Source organism: Cavia porcellus, unplaced genomic scaffold (genome assembly GCF_034190915.1).
Source record: "Cavia porcellus strain 051 isolate PalLab524CR breed Dunkin Hartley unplaced genomic scaffold, mCavPor4.1 scaffold_3, whole genome shotgun sequence".
Taxonomy (NCBI): domain Eukaryota; kingdom Metazoa; phylum Chordata; class Mammalia; order Rodentia; family Caviidae; genus Cavia; species Cavia porcellus.
The window spans coordinates 43808659-43822756 of NW_026947486.1; the positions used below are offsets into that span (position 1 = coordinate 43808659).

The window sequence follows — 14098 nt, forward strand, 5'->3', positions numbered from 1 at the left end:
CAGGAGATCTATCTACATGCTAGGGACTTGAAGAATCCAGCTGAAGCCCCGGATCCCATAGTAATGTCCTGCATGAATCCTGCCAATGACCTAAAGCCAACAGCAAGGGTCTATGAGTCCATGCAAAGGCCTAGAGTCCATGGAAATATCTCATGGAAGTTGGTATAAAAGATCTGCACTGGGAAGGTACAAAGGCCATTGAAGGAAACTAGAAAGTCTGCACTAGTACACTGAAGGATCTCTGCCAGAGGCAGAGGAATCTGCACTGGAACCAGGAAAGAATGCTCAAGGAGAAGGCCAGAGCTCCTGGGGAAACACCAGCAGCCATTCCCTGCAACAGCAAGGAGCAATGTGCCAAATATAATGGGAACAGCCTCATTTGTATCAGGCAAACCAGTCATGGCAAGCTTCGCCAGAATCAGCAGCATAAAATTCTCCCCTTCAGTTCTTCTTTTACACCATTGGTAACAATCCTAAGGTGGGTCTTTCATGCCCAGAACCATACTGACTCAGCTCAGCTGGATGTTCTCACTTAAATTGACCATTAGTTAATCTACCAAATCCACTGTTACCTCATATTCAACATAGTACTTGAATTTAGCTAGAGGAATTAGGAAAAATAAAATGATACACATATAGCAAAGGAAGAGCCAAATTATCATTATTTGCAAATGACATGTGATTCTACCAAAAGACTCAAAGAACTCCACCAAAAAAACCTCTTAGGATTAATAATCAATGTCAGCAAAGTAGCAGGATACAAGATCAATACCAAAAGTATTAGCATTTGTGTACACCAACAATGAATAGGATGATAAGGAAATTGTAGAAACAATACTATTCGTAGTGGGTTCAATAAAAATGTAGGATGCAGGAATTAACTTAACCAAGGATGGGAAAAATCTCTACAAAGAATATTACAGTACTCTGAATAAGGTTGATGAGGAAAACGTAAAATGGAAAAATATCCCTTGCTCCTGTGTAGGAAGAACCAATATCACCAAAATGATTGTTTTCAAAAGTATTATACAGATTTAATGCACACCCAATCAAAATATCAACAACATATTTTGCAGATCTAGAGAAAACAATTCTAAAAATCATATAAAGACAAAAGAGAACCAGAACATCAAAAGTAATTTTGGGCAAAAAGAGCAAATTAGGTGGCATAGCAATACCTAATTTCAAGTTACATTATAAAACAGTAGTGATAAAAGTTGCATGGTACTGGAAAAAGAACAAAAACATGGATCAGTGCAAGAGAACTGAGGGTACAGAAAACTAGCCAGACATATTCAACTTTTTGATCTTTGACATAGGGTCCAAAAATATGTGTTAGAGGAAAGATAGCCTATTAATCAAATAGTTTTAGGAAAACTGGTTATCTGTAAAAGAACAAAACTGGACTTCTGTCTTTCACCGTATACTCAAATAAAATAGAAATTAATCAAAGATCTTCTATCTAAAACTCTAAAACAGAAAAATTAAACCTAATGGAAGATAAAATAGGTAGAATATTTGAAGACATAGGTGGCAGAAAGCACTTTCTAAACAAAACCTCAATCACACAAGAAATAAGTGCAATAACCAACAAATGGGATTACAACTAACTTATGAGTTTCTCTACAAGAAAGAATCAATTGATAGAGTGAAGAGACAACATATAGAATAAGAAAAATTTTTGCCAGCTACTACTCAGTCAGAGGACTAATATCTGGAATATGCAAAGTCCTTAAAAAAATGAAACCACTTAAAGTTAAAGATCCAATTGGGAGATGGGCAAGAGAAATGAACAGACACTTCACAGAAGAAATACAAATTATCAACAAATACATGAAAAAATGCTCAACATCTCTGGTCATTAGAAAAATGCAAATTGAAAAAATGCTAAGATTTTTGTCTTGCTCCAGAAAGAATGACAATCATTAGGAACTTGAACAATAACAAATGCTGCCCTCACTATGGTAAGAAAGGAACTCACCTGCATTGTTGGTAGGACTGCAAACTAGTACAATTATTGTGGAAGTCATTATGGATATTTATCAAAGAAATAGCTAAATCCTAGAAACCAACTGTATACCCATCAAGAGATGACTGCATAAAGCAAATGTTGTATCTTTATGTAATGGAATACTACTCAGGGATAAAGAATGGCACATTTAAGACTTTTATAGGAAAATTATTGCACATGGAAAAGATAATGTTAAGTAAAATAATCTAGATACACAAGATTAAATACCTTATTTCACTTGAGTGAGGCAAAGTACAAAGAAAATGATAAAGGATGGATAGAAATTGAAAAGGAGGACATATCTCTTACAGTGGGGAAGTAGAATAAGGAAACAAGAGTTGGAGTGAGGAGGAAGAAAAGAGGAAATGAGAGGAATAAAGACGTATTATGTACAGGAACCTAATAACCCCAATTAATGCAAACACTGTAAGCCATAACATAAACTAAGACAAATAACATCAATAAGCACAAAAAGGGAGATAGGGCAACCAGAGAAGGAGAAGGGAGGGGAAAGGAAAGGAAAGGAAAGGAAATAGGATTTATAAAGAAGAAACAAGTTGGGGGCTGGGGATTTAGCTCAGCGGCATAAAGTGCCTGCCTTGCAAGCAGGCAGTTGTGAGTTCGATCCCTGGTATCAATAAAAAGGAAAAAGAAAAAAAAATAGTTGAATATGTATATATAACCACTCCCCGAGATGACTTGAAATATGTACTAATGTACATGACTAATAACATGACTTGAAATATGTACTAATAAACTGTCTACAGTTTCATATATTTTAATTTGATCCATAATTTAAATCATCTAGCAAATTCATATCATCATTATTGTTTCACATTGCATAATTCCACAGTCACCCTTATATTACTGCTAATGTCTTTCATCTTTTCATATGAATATTAAAAACTTTCTTTTCAGTATTCAGCAACTTTACTGTGGACTTGCCAGTAAGAAATCTACTTTTTTTATTTTCTGGTACAGTCTCTTTTTTTTTTTTGTTGTTCCTTTTCTTTTTGGTTGCCCAGGCAGAACTCCAGAATCAAGTGATCCTTCCACCTTGACTTTCCACGAGGCTGAGACTACAGGTATTCTTCACCACAACAGTCTAACTGTCCTCATTGGACTTTTATTTTTGATGAGCAATTTTATTTGGTTTAGAATTTCACAATGTCAGCTTGCAAATTTTTAAATTCCTTGAGTAACAGAGTTGCATGCAATGTAAGTCTCACCTTTATGCACTTTTTTTTTCCCCTGAGACTTCAAGAAGTTCTTGCTTTGGTAGATTTCTGCTGCATCCTGATATATCCATTTTGGTTGTTTCAAACTTTCTAGTTGTGTTTTTGAAGGCCTATAAATAGCAAGTACACATTATCATAAATGGAACTCTTCAATATCATCATAATAACTTACTTGTATTCCATTTTTAGTACCACAATTTGTTTCAATAAAATTATTTAATATCCATACAAGTTTCAGCTGTTATACTAGAATATATTATATAATGAAAGCCATTTTAGCAAAATCCTTGCAAATATAGCTCATGATTTCTAGAAGTAAAAGTGCTAGTTTTTAAGATTTGAACAACTTCAGCATCTTTGGAAATCAATGGACTCTAAGTTAGGAATTTTTTTACTTCTGAGGCTTAGAAATAACTTAGATTGACTTGGGCTTGCCCTTCTGAATGTGTCCCCAAACATAATATCTGCATCAGACTTCCCAGAATTGGAAACAGATACAAGGCAGAAGCAGGATTGCTTCTCCATTTGTTGACACTTTGTGGCTGTAGCCACTTATTTTCCCTTCCAAGCAAGTCTAAAGAAATTCTACTCCCAGATTTTTGTGGATGCATTAAAAAGATCATGTATTGGCAAATGTTTGCAAGAAAACACAAACATATCAACAGACAACAGTGATAATCTCTTTCCATTTTGTTTCCCTCTTCCTTCTTCCCCACCCATCTCCCTGCTCTCTCCTTCACTCTCCTGCCTGTCTATAGGTCTCTTTTACTTCTAAAACCAATCTTTGAATGCCAGTCTTCCCAGCTCATGGCTACCGTGCTGCTTTCAATTGGAATGCTTTTCCCATCTTTGTCCTTTCAATAAATACCCACTGATCTTTCAAACAAGTCTTTTATGAAATCTTTTCCTGATGAATAGGTAGAGCTGGCCTTGCCCTCCACTGTACTCTGTAAAACCTTCTACAAAATTTTGCATCACTTTATTTTTGTCTGACTTCCCCTTTTACATCACCAGCTCCTAGAGGACAAAGAAATGAATCCTGCAAATTCTGGACTGATCAGTGCTTAATGAATGAATGAATTAAAGGGTCAGTATGGAATCTGCTCAAAAGTGCTACAGAGTAAAAAGGAGTAGCTAGCAATCTTCTATATTCAGTATGTCAAATGACCTTCACAAAAGCTATATTAGATAGGCAGGTAAGTGATGAGCACTAGAATTAACCAGACCTTTGAGTTTTACTGCCTTTCCCCTAGGCAAGTTTTAATCCTCTGCACTGCTGAGAGTTTGGTGCAGCAATAGTGAGATTTTCCAGCTTGTTCCAATTCCTGCCTAGGATTAAATCCCAGGCACTAAGGCTCTCTAGAGAAGTGTCCTTTCTAGTGCACAACATTAAAAAAAGAGTTACTAGAAACCTAAATCCAGAAAATGACAGAGGAGATTGGCACAAGGATGAGGGTTACGCCATTCCAAAGACCGTGAACGTTTTCTTTTGAAAAGTTTTGGGGAAATGGCAAATATCAAGATACTAGTTACCAATTTTAAGAATCTGTTGAGTGCCTGGAACTATGTGTAAAAGCCTTTTACTCATATTGTAACACGAAGTAGCTATTATTACTTTCGCTTTTATTCCCTACCTATCCGCTCCACGCTCCTTGATGCACCTTACCAAAGCCTCCCTTCCGCCAGTATGTTTCTTGCTTTGGTGCGGAAACAAGATATCCACTTTCTCAGACTCAGGGGAGGGGCTGGACAGGGCGTGGTCTCCTTGTCGCAGAGTCTGACTGCGCCTGCGCGGACTGCGGCAGAAGCAGGGGTGTGAGAAGCTGCGAATATTGAGACTAGCGTTCGCAGTTTGGCGGTACCTTCTTTCTTTTGCATCATTTCTAATTTCAGCTTCAGTAAGTTGCTTGGAACTTTGTGGCAGCAGCAGCAGCGGCAGCCTTACTGCTAAGGGCAGTTTCGTGTTGAGGCACCTACATACCTTCTACCCTCTTTCTACTAGATCGCGGGCCTTTCGGTTTCTGCTCCAGGACCTTGTCGCTGGTAAGCCAGAATTCGCGCCGCCTCAGCAGTGCAAAAGCCACTGAGCACTACAGCAGCAGCTGGGGTGAAATGCAGGCCCCTAAGGCCTCGGGTCTCCTCGCTGCTATGTTAGATCCAGATGCCCCGGAGGGTTCCAGCGATCCCCAGATCCTCCAGGGGCTCTGCGTGCCTGAGGGCCCAGGCACCTCCATTCTATCCACCCTTGGAGAGGGCCCCCGCACCGCTGTGCCGCCCGCTGCCTCTAAGGGCTCAAGAGCCTCTGGATCTCCTACAGTCTCTGAGGGGTCAAACATCGCCCTGTCGGTCGCCGCCTCTGAGCTCCCAAACAACCCTCTGCCGCCCACTGCCCCTGAAGGCGCAAGCGCCTCCAAGCACCCCTCTGTCACTGAGGGACTGAACACCTCCGAGTTGCCCCTCTCTAATGAGGGTCCGAGCATCTCCGTGCCGCCCACCTTCAGTGAGGGCCTGAGCACTTACTTGCCACCCAGCTCCGGTGAAGATCGGAGCGCCTCCTTGCCGCCCACCACCTCTGAGGGACTGAGCATCTCCGTGCCGCTCACTTCCGGCGAGGAATTCAGCACTACCGTGCTGCTTACTGTCTCTGAGGGACCGGGCATCAACGTGGCATTCTTTTCTGGGGAGGGCCCCAGAACCTCTGTACCACCCACTGTCTCAGAGGAATCAAGCCCCTCTAGGCCTCCCACCCCCGATAAGGGCCTGAGCACCTCGGAGTTATCAGCTGTCTCTGAGAGACCTAGCACCTCTATGCTGCCGCTTTCTGATGAAGGCCCTAGCATCTTCATACCGCCTAGCCCCATTGAGGGTCAGAGCACCTCTTTTGCACTCCCAGCCTTTGAGGAACAGGTTGCCACTCTACCGCCCCCTTCTGGTAACAACTCCAGCATCTCGGTGCTCCACATCTCTGGGGAGGGCTCAAGCACTTCCCAAATGGCCAATGCTACTGAGGGCTTTGGCACATCTGGGATGCCCACTGCCTCTGAGAATCTTGGTGCACTGTTGAGCTCCAATGCGTGTGGAAGCCAGAACTCTTCCAATTACTCAGTTGCTTTACCAAACCTTGGCATGGCCAAGGCTCCTGCAGACTCTAAAGGTCCCAAGGGTGCAGATGGCCCCGTAGAATTCCAGGTTCTAAGAGAACATAAGAACTCTAACTCCATTACCGTTATGGGGCTCGGCACTTCCCAGGTTGCACTTACTCTAAAGCCCCAGGACCCTATGGAACGAAATGTAGCTGAATTGTTGCAGTTTCTGCTGGTGAAGGATCAGAGCAAGTACCCTATACGGGAATCTGAAATGCGGCTACATATTGTTAAAGAGTATCGCAACCAGTTTCCTGAGATTCTCAGGCGAGCAGCAGCCCACTTAGAGTGTATTTTTAGGTTTGAGTTGAGGGAGCTCGACCCTGAGGAGCATACCTACATTCTGCTCAACAAATTGGGACCTGTGCCCTTTGAAGGGTTAGAAGACACCCCAAATGGGCCAAAGATGGGCCTTCTGATGATGATCCTAGGAGAAATATTTTTGAATGGCAACCAAGCTAAGGAGGCTGAGATTTGGGAAATGCTCTGGAGGATGGGAATTCAGCGAGAAAGGAGGCTTTCTATTTTTGGGAACCCCAAAAGACTTTTGTCTGTAGAGTTTGTATGGCAGCGTTACTTGGACTATAGGCCAATAACTGACTGCACACCAGTGGAGTATGAGTTTTTCTGGGGCCCACGATCCCACCTTGAAACCACCAAGATGAAAATTCTGAAGTTCATGGCAAAAATCTATAACAAAGATCCTATGGACTGGCCAGAACAATACAATGAGGCTCTAGAGGAAGATGCTATCAGAGCTGCTGCTGATGATTGGCAGGCTGTCCCTCACTTTAGGAGGCCCTTTTTTGAAGAAATTCCTGCAGATTTATTATCTCCTGATTTAGAGGTTTCTGGATATCCCTCAAAATATCCCCCACACTCATGGCCTGAATCAAGAATGGAGAGCAAAGCAAGGAAGCTGGTACAGTTATTTCTGCTTATGGATTCAACTAAGCTGCCTATACCAAAGAAAGGAATTCTGTACTATATTGGCCGAGAGTGCAGCAAAGTGTTCCCTGATCTCCTGAATCGTGCTGCTCGTACCTTGAACCACGTGTATGGGACAGAACTAGTGGTACTTGATCCCAGAAACCACTCTTACACCCTGTACAATCGAAGGGAAATGGAAGATGCAGAAGAGATTGTAGACAGTCCAAATAGGCCAGGCAACAACTTTTTGATGCAAGTTCTAAGCTTCATCTTTATAATGGGAAATCATGCTAGGGAGTCTGCAGTGTGGGCCTTTCTGCGGGGGTTAGGGGTTCAAACTGGGAGAAAGCATGTGATTACTTGTAGATATTTGAGTCAGCGTTACATAGACAGCTTACGAGTTCCTGACAGTGATCCAGTGCAATATGAGTTTGTATGGGGGCCTAGAGCCCGCTTGGAAACCTCCAAAATGAAAGCTTTGAGATATGTGGCCAGAATTCATAGAAAGGAACCACAGGACTGGCCAGAGCAGTACAGGGAGGCAATGGAGGATGAGGCCAATAGAGTTGATGCAGGGCACAGACAATTCCTTATACACAATATCAGATAAGGGAATTTGTGGCTGTAAAAGAGGCTTTGATAGGCTGGGCCCTAGAGCTCTGAGTCTTATGTATTGGGATGGGTGGTATGTATTGTGTTCAATATTTGTGTTCCAGTTCCATTTTTGTCTTTTCATATTTAGTTTTTGTTTAGTACCATGAAAAGCTATAATTGTTTTATATACTATCTAGTAAAGAAAATGTAACTGACCAATTGTTGTCTCTGTTGTATTTTGGTATAAGAGTTTCAATAGTGTTGAAATATGCTTTGGGAATCTTCCCACTTTGTTGCATTATCTGGAAAAGAATATATAGCTATAGATGTAGGCTTTTCCCCAAAAGCTTGAAAAAATTCACCAATATAGTGATCTAGCTTCACAGATGTGAAACAAACAAAAAACATAACAACTGAAAAAAGCACTCTAAATTGTGGCTGGCCTTCCTTTCAGTCTTCTACTATGTAAAGTATACCAATGTTTACCTGTATTTGCTTTGCTGTAATAAAATATAAAGGAAAATAAAAGTATTATAAACATAAGGCTGATGCATTAATTTATTCAACATTTATTAAATTTTAATTTGCTAACTTATTCAAAACTATTTATTAAATTTCTATCATAAAAGGAACACAAGTGGTATATTCTGATACACAAACATGCAGACATAGACACACACACACACACACACACACACACACACATATATATATATATATATATATATATATATATATATATATGAAAGTTCTATGGGAGTTAAGAGGAGGCACTCCTAGCTTAATTCCTGGGGTGTTCACATTGGTCCTGAGAGAAAAATAATGAGTATGGAGAGAGAAGATGGATCTTTGTTGTACTCATGAGTTAAAGTTAAACTCAATCATCAAGAATGCTAGTAGAAAATGAAATCAAATATGTCATGATTAAGGGTGAGGAAGTTTCACATATGGTAAAGTTTCTATTAAAATACAAGAATGAGCTTTCTCTAAGTCACACTGTGGTGTGCTAAATCTCCTAAGGTTTTTGATTAATTTTACACACTTTTCATGATTTTCGTATTATTTATGTTGTTTCAATTCCAATAACCAACCTAAAATAGTAGTGGTTATACAGAAAATCTGTTCTTGTGGGGGTTAAAAGAATCATAGTGAAACCATATGTCAGTTCCTAATGTTTCTGTTCAGACATACAGTATTTCCAATGGCAAAGTCAAGTCTCATGCCCAGTGTACTCTTAATGGCATGGGAGTTGTGCTTCTCCCACAGGGAGGGACATGTAGAGATTGAGCCTAGTAAAAGAACAAAATGTACTTTGAACAAAAACTCTGTCTACCATGTAATAATTTCACTTTGCTGTGAGGTGAGAAACTACTGAAAATTTTTAATCAGAGGAATAGAAGGATATGACTAAATTTTGACAAGATTACTTTGGTTCTTGTATTGAAAAGCTAAGGAAGGGCAAGGAGGACAATAGCCCTAATTTTGGCATAGCAATTCCTTCTTAACCTTCTTGTGAAAAGAGGTCATTGTTTAAAAGAAATTGAATAGAAATGAATCACAGTCTGATAGGCTGGTTACCTTTTTAAAAAACACATCAAAAGTCAAACTCTATTGAGGTTAAAAGGCTTTATATCCTAGTGGTTAACAGTATGTGATGTAAATTTATAGTAACTGTGTTTAAAGCTTGGCTTTCTCTGATACTTACCAGACGCAAAACTTTGGGCTAGTTATTTAACTCTTTTGTGCCTCCATATCTTTATATGTAAATGAACATAATAATTTTATCCTCTCTATAATGTTGTGTAGAGTCAGTGTGTTAAATTTTAAATCATAACAATATTTGACATATAGTTAGCAGTTTACAGCTTATGTTGATCAATAATTTTTCTAGGAATGGGGACAAAAGATAAAGATTTATCTGAAAAATTTTATTGGGGAGCAGGTTTGGTTTCAACATCTATGGGGAAACGAAGCAGAAATGTGTACAGGGAAATGCTGTAAATCAGTGTCATCACAACAAATAATTTAGTCAGTCTCACAGGGCAGTCAGATTAATGTGGTCTTTCACAGCTGTCTGAAATTAGGAAAAGGGGGCCAAATTTTTATACCTCTATACTGACCAGTCACTAAATACAGATTGCCTCTTGGAAAGGGTATATGACTTTGGGAAAGTCAGTTCTTTTCAGCCACAATAATCCATTGGAAAGACACTCAGCTATAAACAGAACAATTGGCAAAATCCTCAAGTGCTAGAGGAATGAACACTTCCATCTTGAAGAGTAAGGGCATCTGGATGGTACTTCCCAATATTCACCATGATCATTGCTTTTTTCCTCTTCACTTCATCATATGTAGTTTTTCTTACTATTATTGCCACAATTACTGTTTGCTGATATGGTCATATAAAAACATGAAATATCTTCTCATAATTCTGCCTGGGATGTAACACCCACATCACTGAATCATTTTACTTTTGGCATATACTTTCTGAAAGAAAATTTCTTTTGCCTCACAAGATACGTGTCAGTTTTCTATTTTCCATGTTTCTAGGAGATTTGTGTCTTTGTTAATGTGTTCCCAGAATGTTACCTAAGCAAGCCTATTAATAGATTGTTTCCCATTTAAATCTCAAGAACTATTTGGTTTTAGATAATTCTGATTAACATGCACATTCACAATACTCAACTAAAGACAATCAAGGTAGAAAATATAGTCTATGATGTACTTCTTTCAAAAATAATAATTTTGGAAACACAAAATGTCTGAATAAATATGTATGATATAAGAAGAAAAATTATATTGAAATTGCTATAAATATAAGATTTATTTTATTAGAGGTTTAATGAGTAATGTGCTTGCAAGTTGAAACTGTGGGTTTGTATAATATTTTCAACAATTTACAGTCTTATAAGTGCTAGTTATCTTTCTGTTACTATAACAAAATATCTGAAATACTCAACTTAGAGGAGGAAACATTTCCTTCAACTCCCATTTTTGGAGGTTCCAGTTTATGTTCAGTTGGCCTGTTGTCTGTGGTTTTGTGATGAAGCAAAAACATTATAGCGGAAACTCTTAATGGCAAAGTGTGTTCACTTCATGGCCAGGACGAAAAAGAGAAGGAAAGAGATGAGTCTCCTAAAATCTTCTTCATGAGTATATCATTAGTGACATAAAACCTCCCACAAGATCCCAACTTTTAAAGGTTCCATCACCATGCAAAAGCACCATGGTCCAAGAGACTTTGCAGATTCAAACTATCCATCATGATTATTTTCTGCTTTGTAACTGTGTGTAAACTCCAATAAAGACACACAACTGTGATTCTATGTAAAAATAATGGGTTTAATTTATTTGCAATTTGAGTCTAACTCTTAGAAATATTAACTGTCAGCTCATTTAACACAAAATTACATTTACTGCTTATGATTCATAAAGAAATGGGTCATATAAGACAGTGAAAATATTATTCACTAATACTATTCAACTCAGTGAAAATGACAAATAATTGAAATTATCCCCCACACTCTGGGTAAGCACCCCTGGTGTGGGCCCAGGAGGAGAACCAGCACTCCTGAGATCCAGCCATGGTGGGACTTAGGCAGTTTATTTGCCCAACTTCTTGGTAAATGCCCCTGGCTTGGGCCAGAAGGAGAACCAGTGGCTCCCATGAGCCTACTGGCATGTGGGTTAGGAATCAAACCCTCCCCACCCCCGTAGCTACTTGGGATAGATGTCTCAGCATCTCTTGGGAGGATGACCATATGCAATTTAGCAAATATGGGGGATTTCCTTCTATTTTCTGTTTGAAAGCAAAGGTTGTTTTCACTGTTTTGTTTTGTTATGTTCTTTTGCTCTATTCAATACTCTCAATTGGTTTTATAATGTTCTGTTTTTGGTTTGATTTTGCTATACCTAATTGACTGCACAACTATTGTAAAGACAATGATGTATACCATAGTACTTATTACTACCATCCCAGTATCCTACAGTGAAGTTCTGTACTAATTCCACTGCATTGTTTTGATTGGCTTTGTTCTCTTTGCTCTGTTGTTCTTTTACTACTTTCAAAATAAATTTTTTTAAAAAAGGAAATTATCCTTAAAATATGTGGTCAGTTATTCTAAATAAAGTAATCTAAAAACAATGTGAAATGAATAAGTATTTCTTGCTATTTACATTACTGTCTTGCAGGAAACATTCCAGATGAAGCAGTTAATTTTAAAAAAACACCTGGGTGTGTGGTTTAGTGATGGAATTCTTGCCTACCGTGTACAGGGCCCTGGGTTCAATCCCTATGACTACACAAAAAATTACTAATAAAGGTATTGTCACTTAAGGCAATAGTCAGTAGGCCCTGAAGATCAGAATTCACCCACATTAGACAATGTAAACTTCTGTTTCCAACAATTTATTTTTAAAATAAAGAAGATTTATTTCCCTTTTTACTTGGTTTATACATTTCTGTTCAAATACATCTATTTGAATTAGGGCACAAGTTGGAAAAGTCTGTGTATTCAGCAGAGGATCACTCTCATAATCACATGAAAGTGTACTGTGTTGTTGACATGTGTCTCAGTCATTTTGAATCAAAATAATGATCATTGCCCTGTACAATAAAACTTTTGCAAAAACCAATAATCCACTTGACTAACTGTAGTGCTTATCTATAATGGAACACAAAGTTTCTGAGCTTCCAAGAAGAGACTTATTCTTTTTCCAAAAAGCAGAATTATGGATGGAACTCTGCTTGTTTTCTTCATAGCTATTCAGTCTAGGTGATGAATGGTTGTGTATTATTTCCATTTTATCCATGAAGTAACATGACCACTTACTCCACTCTAAATAACAGCTAAATTTCCAGGTTATATCACAATTATTTTTTTTGAATGATGACTCATCAAAATTGGTCAAAATTATTATTTCCCTCAAACTAAATTTGGTATACAGTTTTAAAAACTGATGTATAGAAGAAAAAGTATAATTATAAGAATTACATGTCATTGTTAGTTTGATTAAATAGAAAGTGCCAAACAGTCATGTTGAGATAAATGAGATTCCTTTAGCTGAGTGAAATAAATTACTACATTGGAATATTTCAAAGATTAATGATGGTATAAGTCAAATAAACAAATGGCAGTCATTAATTTAGAAAAAATATGGAAGTAAATGAAATACATAGGTCGCAGATAATCTATTAAACATTTCAAACTAAAAAGATAACAAGAAAAAAATAATAAGTAAGTCTATAAGAGATGTAAATCGGATAGCACTAAATATTTTATCAGAGCATTTGCTAAAACTGAAAAACAAGTAGTGCTTCTTTGCTCTGTGTTGGGGAATTGTTCTCACTGGCATTCAATATTTTACTAAATTACCCTTTACTGTATGCAAATACAGAGGATTAAACATTTTAGTAAATATTAGTCTTCTTGAAATAATTACATAGTTGATATCTACATTTTATCTAGTACTATGTATGTTCAAACTCAGTAAACCCTGAATTTCTGTCACCAATCAGCTGTAACTGCTCTTCTGAGCATGCACAATAACCTCTAAGTTGATAAATTTGTTGATCATTTCTCACACACTAACTTCGTTAACAGCTTGTGATATAGATTGTTTTCACTCCTTAAAACATTTTGCACAAATGAAATCATACTTTCCCAATTTTTCTCTTGCTTCTTTTACTTACACTTTCTCAATTTCCTTTCTAGGTACCTCCATTTTACTCAAAATTCTAGGAATGTCCCAGGATTACTTGTTGTACTAGTCCTCTTTCTCAATTTTTCCCTCTAGTTATTTTTATTAATCTACTTCCTAGATTTAAAAATGATTTTATATGATAGAGTCCAGCAATTGTTACTCAAAACTGGATATGTGTCTTTCCCTAGAATTACTCTCATACCAATTTTTTTGTCTAATTTTTCATTTTGATTTGTAGTATATGGGAAATTCTAACATGCCCAAATCCAAGGACCTCATGTTCACTACTAACTCTGTTTATTTTATAGATTTATTCATCTTAATAAGTGATCATTTCATTCTAGTGGTTGCTCAGTGTAAAAACTTGGACTCATATTTGACTGCTCTTTCATATTAAAATATATACGATATCAACACAGTTTGGTGGCTCTGTTCTCAAAAGAAATGCAGGATCAGACAACTTCTTATGAATCCCAGCA

At 37.9% G+C, this 14098-nt stretch overlaps 1 protein-coding gene and 1 long non-coding RNA gene across 2 annotated transcripts in view; one reads left to right on the top strand and one right to left on the bottom strand.

The window, feature by feature from the left end:
- LOC134475465 (uncharacterized) overlaps positions 1–5025 on the bottom strand; it is a 69152-nt gene extending 64127 nt beyond the window's left edge. The window contains exons 1-2 of the long non-coding RNA XR_010046601.1: positions 4916–5025; positions 3241–3359 (exon numbers count right to left, since the gene is read on the bottom strand). This is a non-coding gene — a long non-coding RNA (uncharacterized LOC134475465). The remainder of the gene's footprint in view (positions 1–3240; positions 3360–4915) is intronic.
- Positions 5026–5029: 4 nt separating this feature from the next.
- Positions 5030–8459, top strand: Magee1 (MAGE family member E1). The gene has a single exon (XM_013153742.3). The coding sequence runs from the start codon at positions 5362–5364 to the stop codon at positions 7930–7932; it is 2571 nt and encodes an 856-aa protein (XP_013009196.3). The 5' UTR covers positions 5030–5361; the 3' UTR covers positions 7933–8459.
- The last annotated feature ends 5639 nt before the right edge of the window (positions 8460–14098 follow it).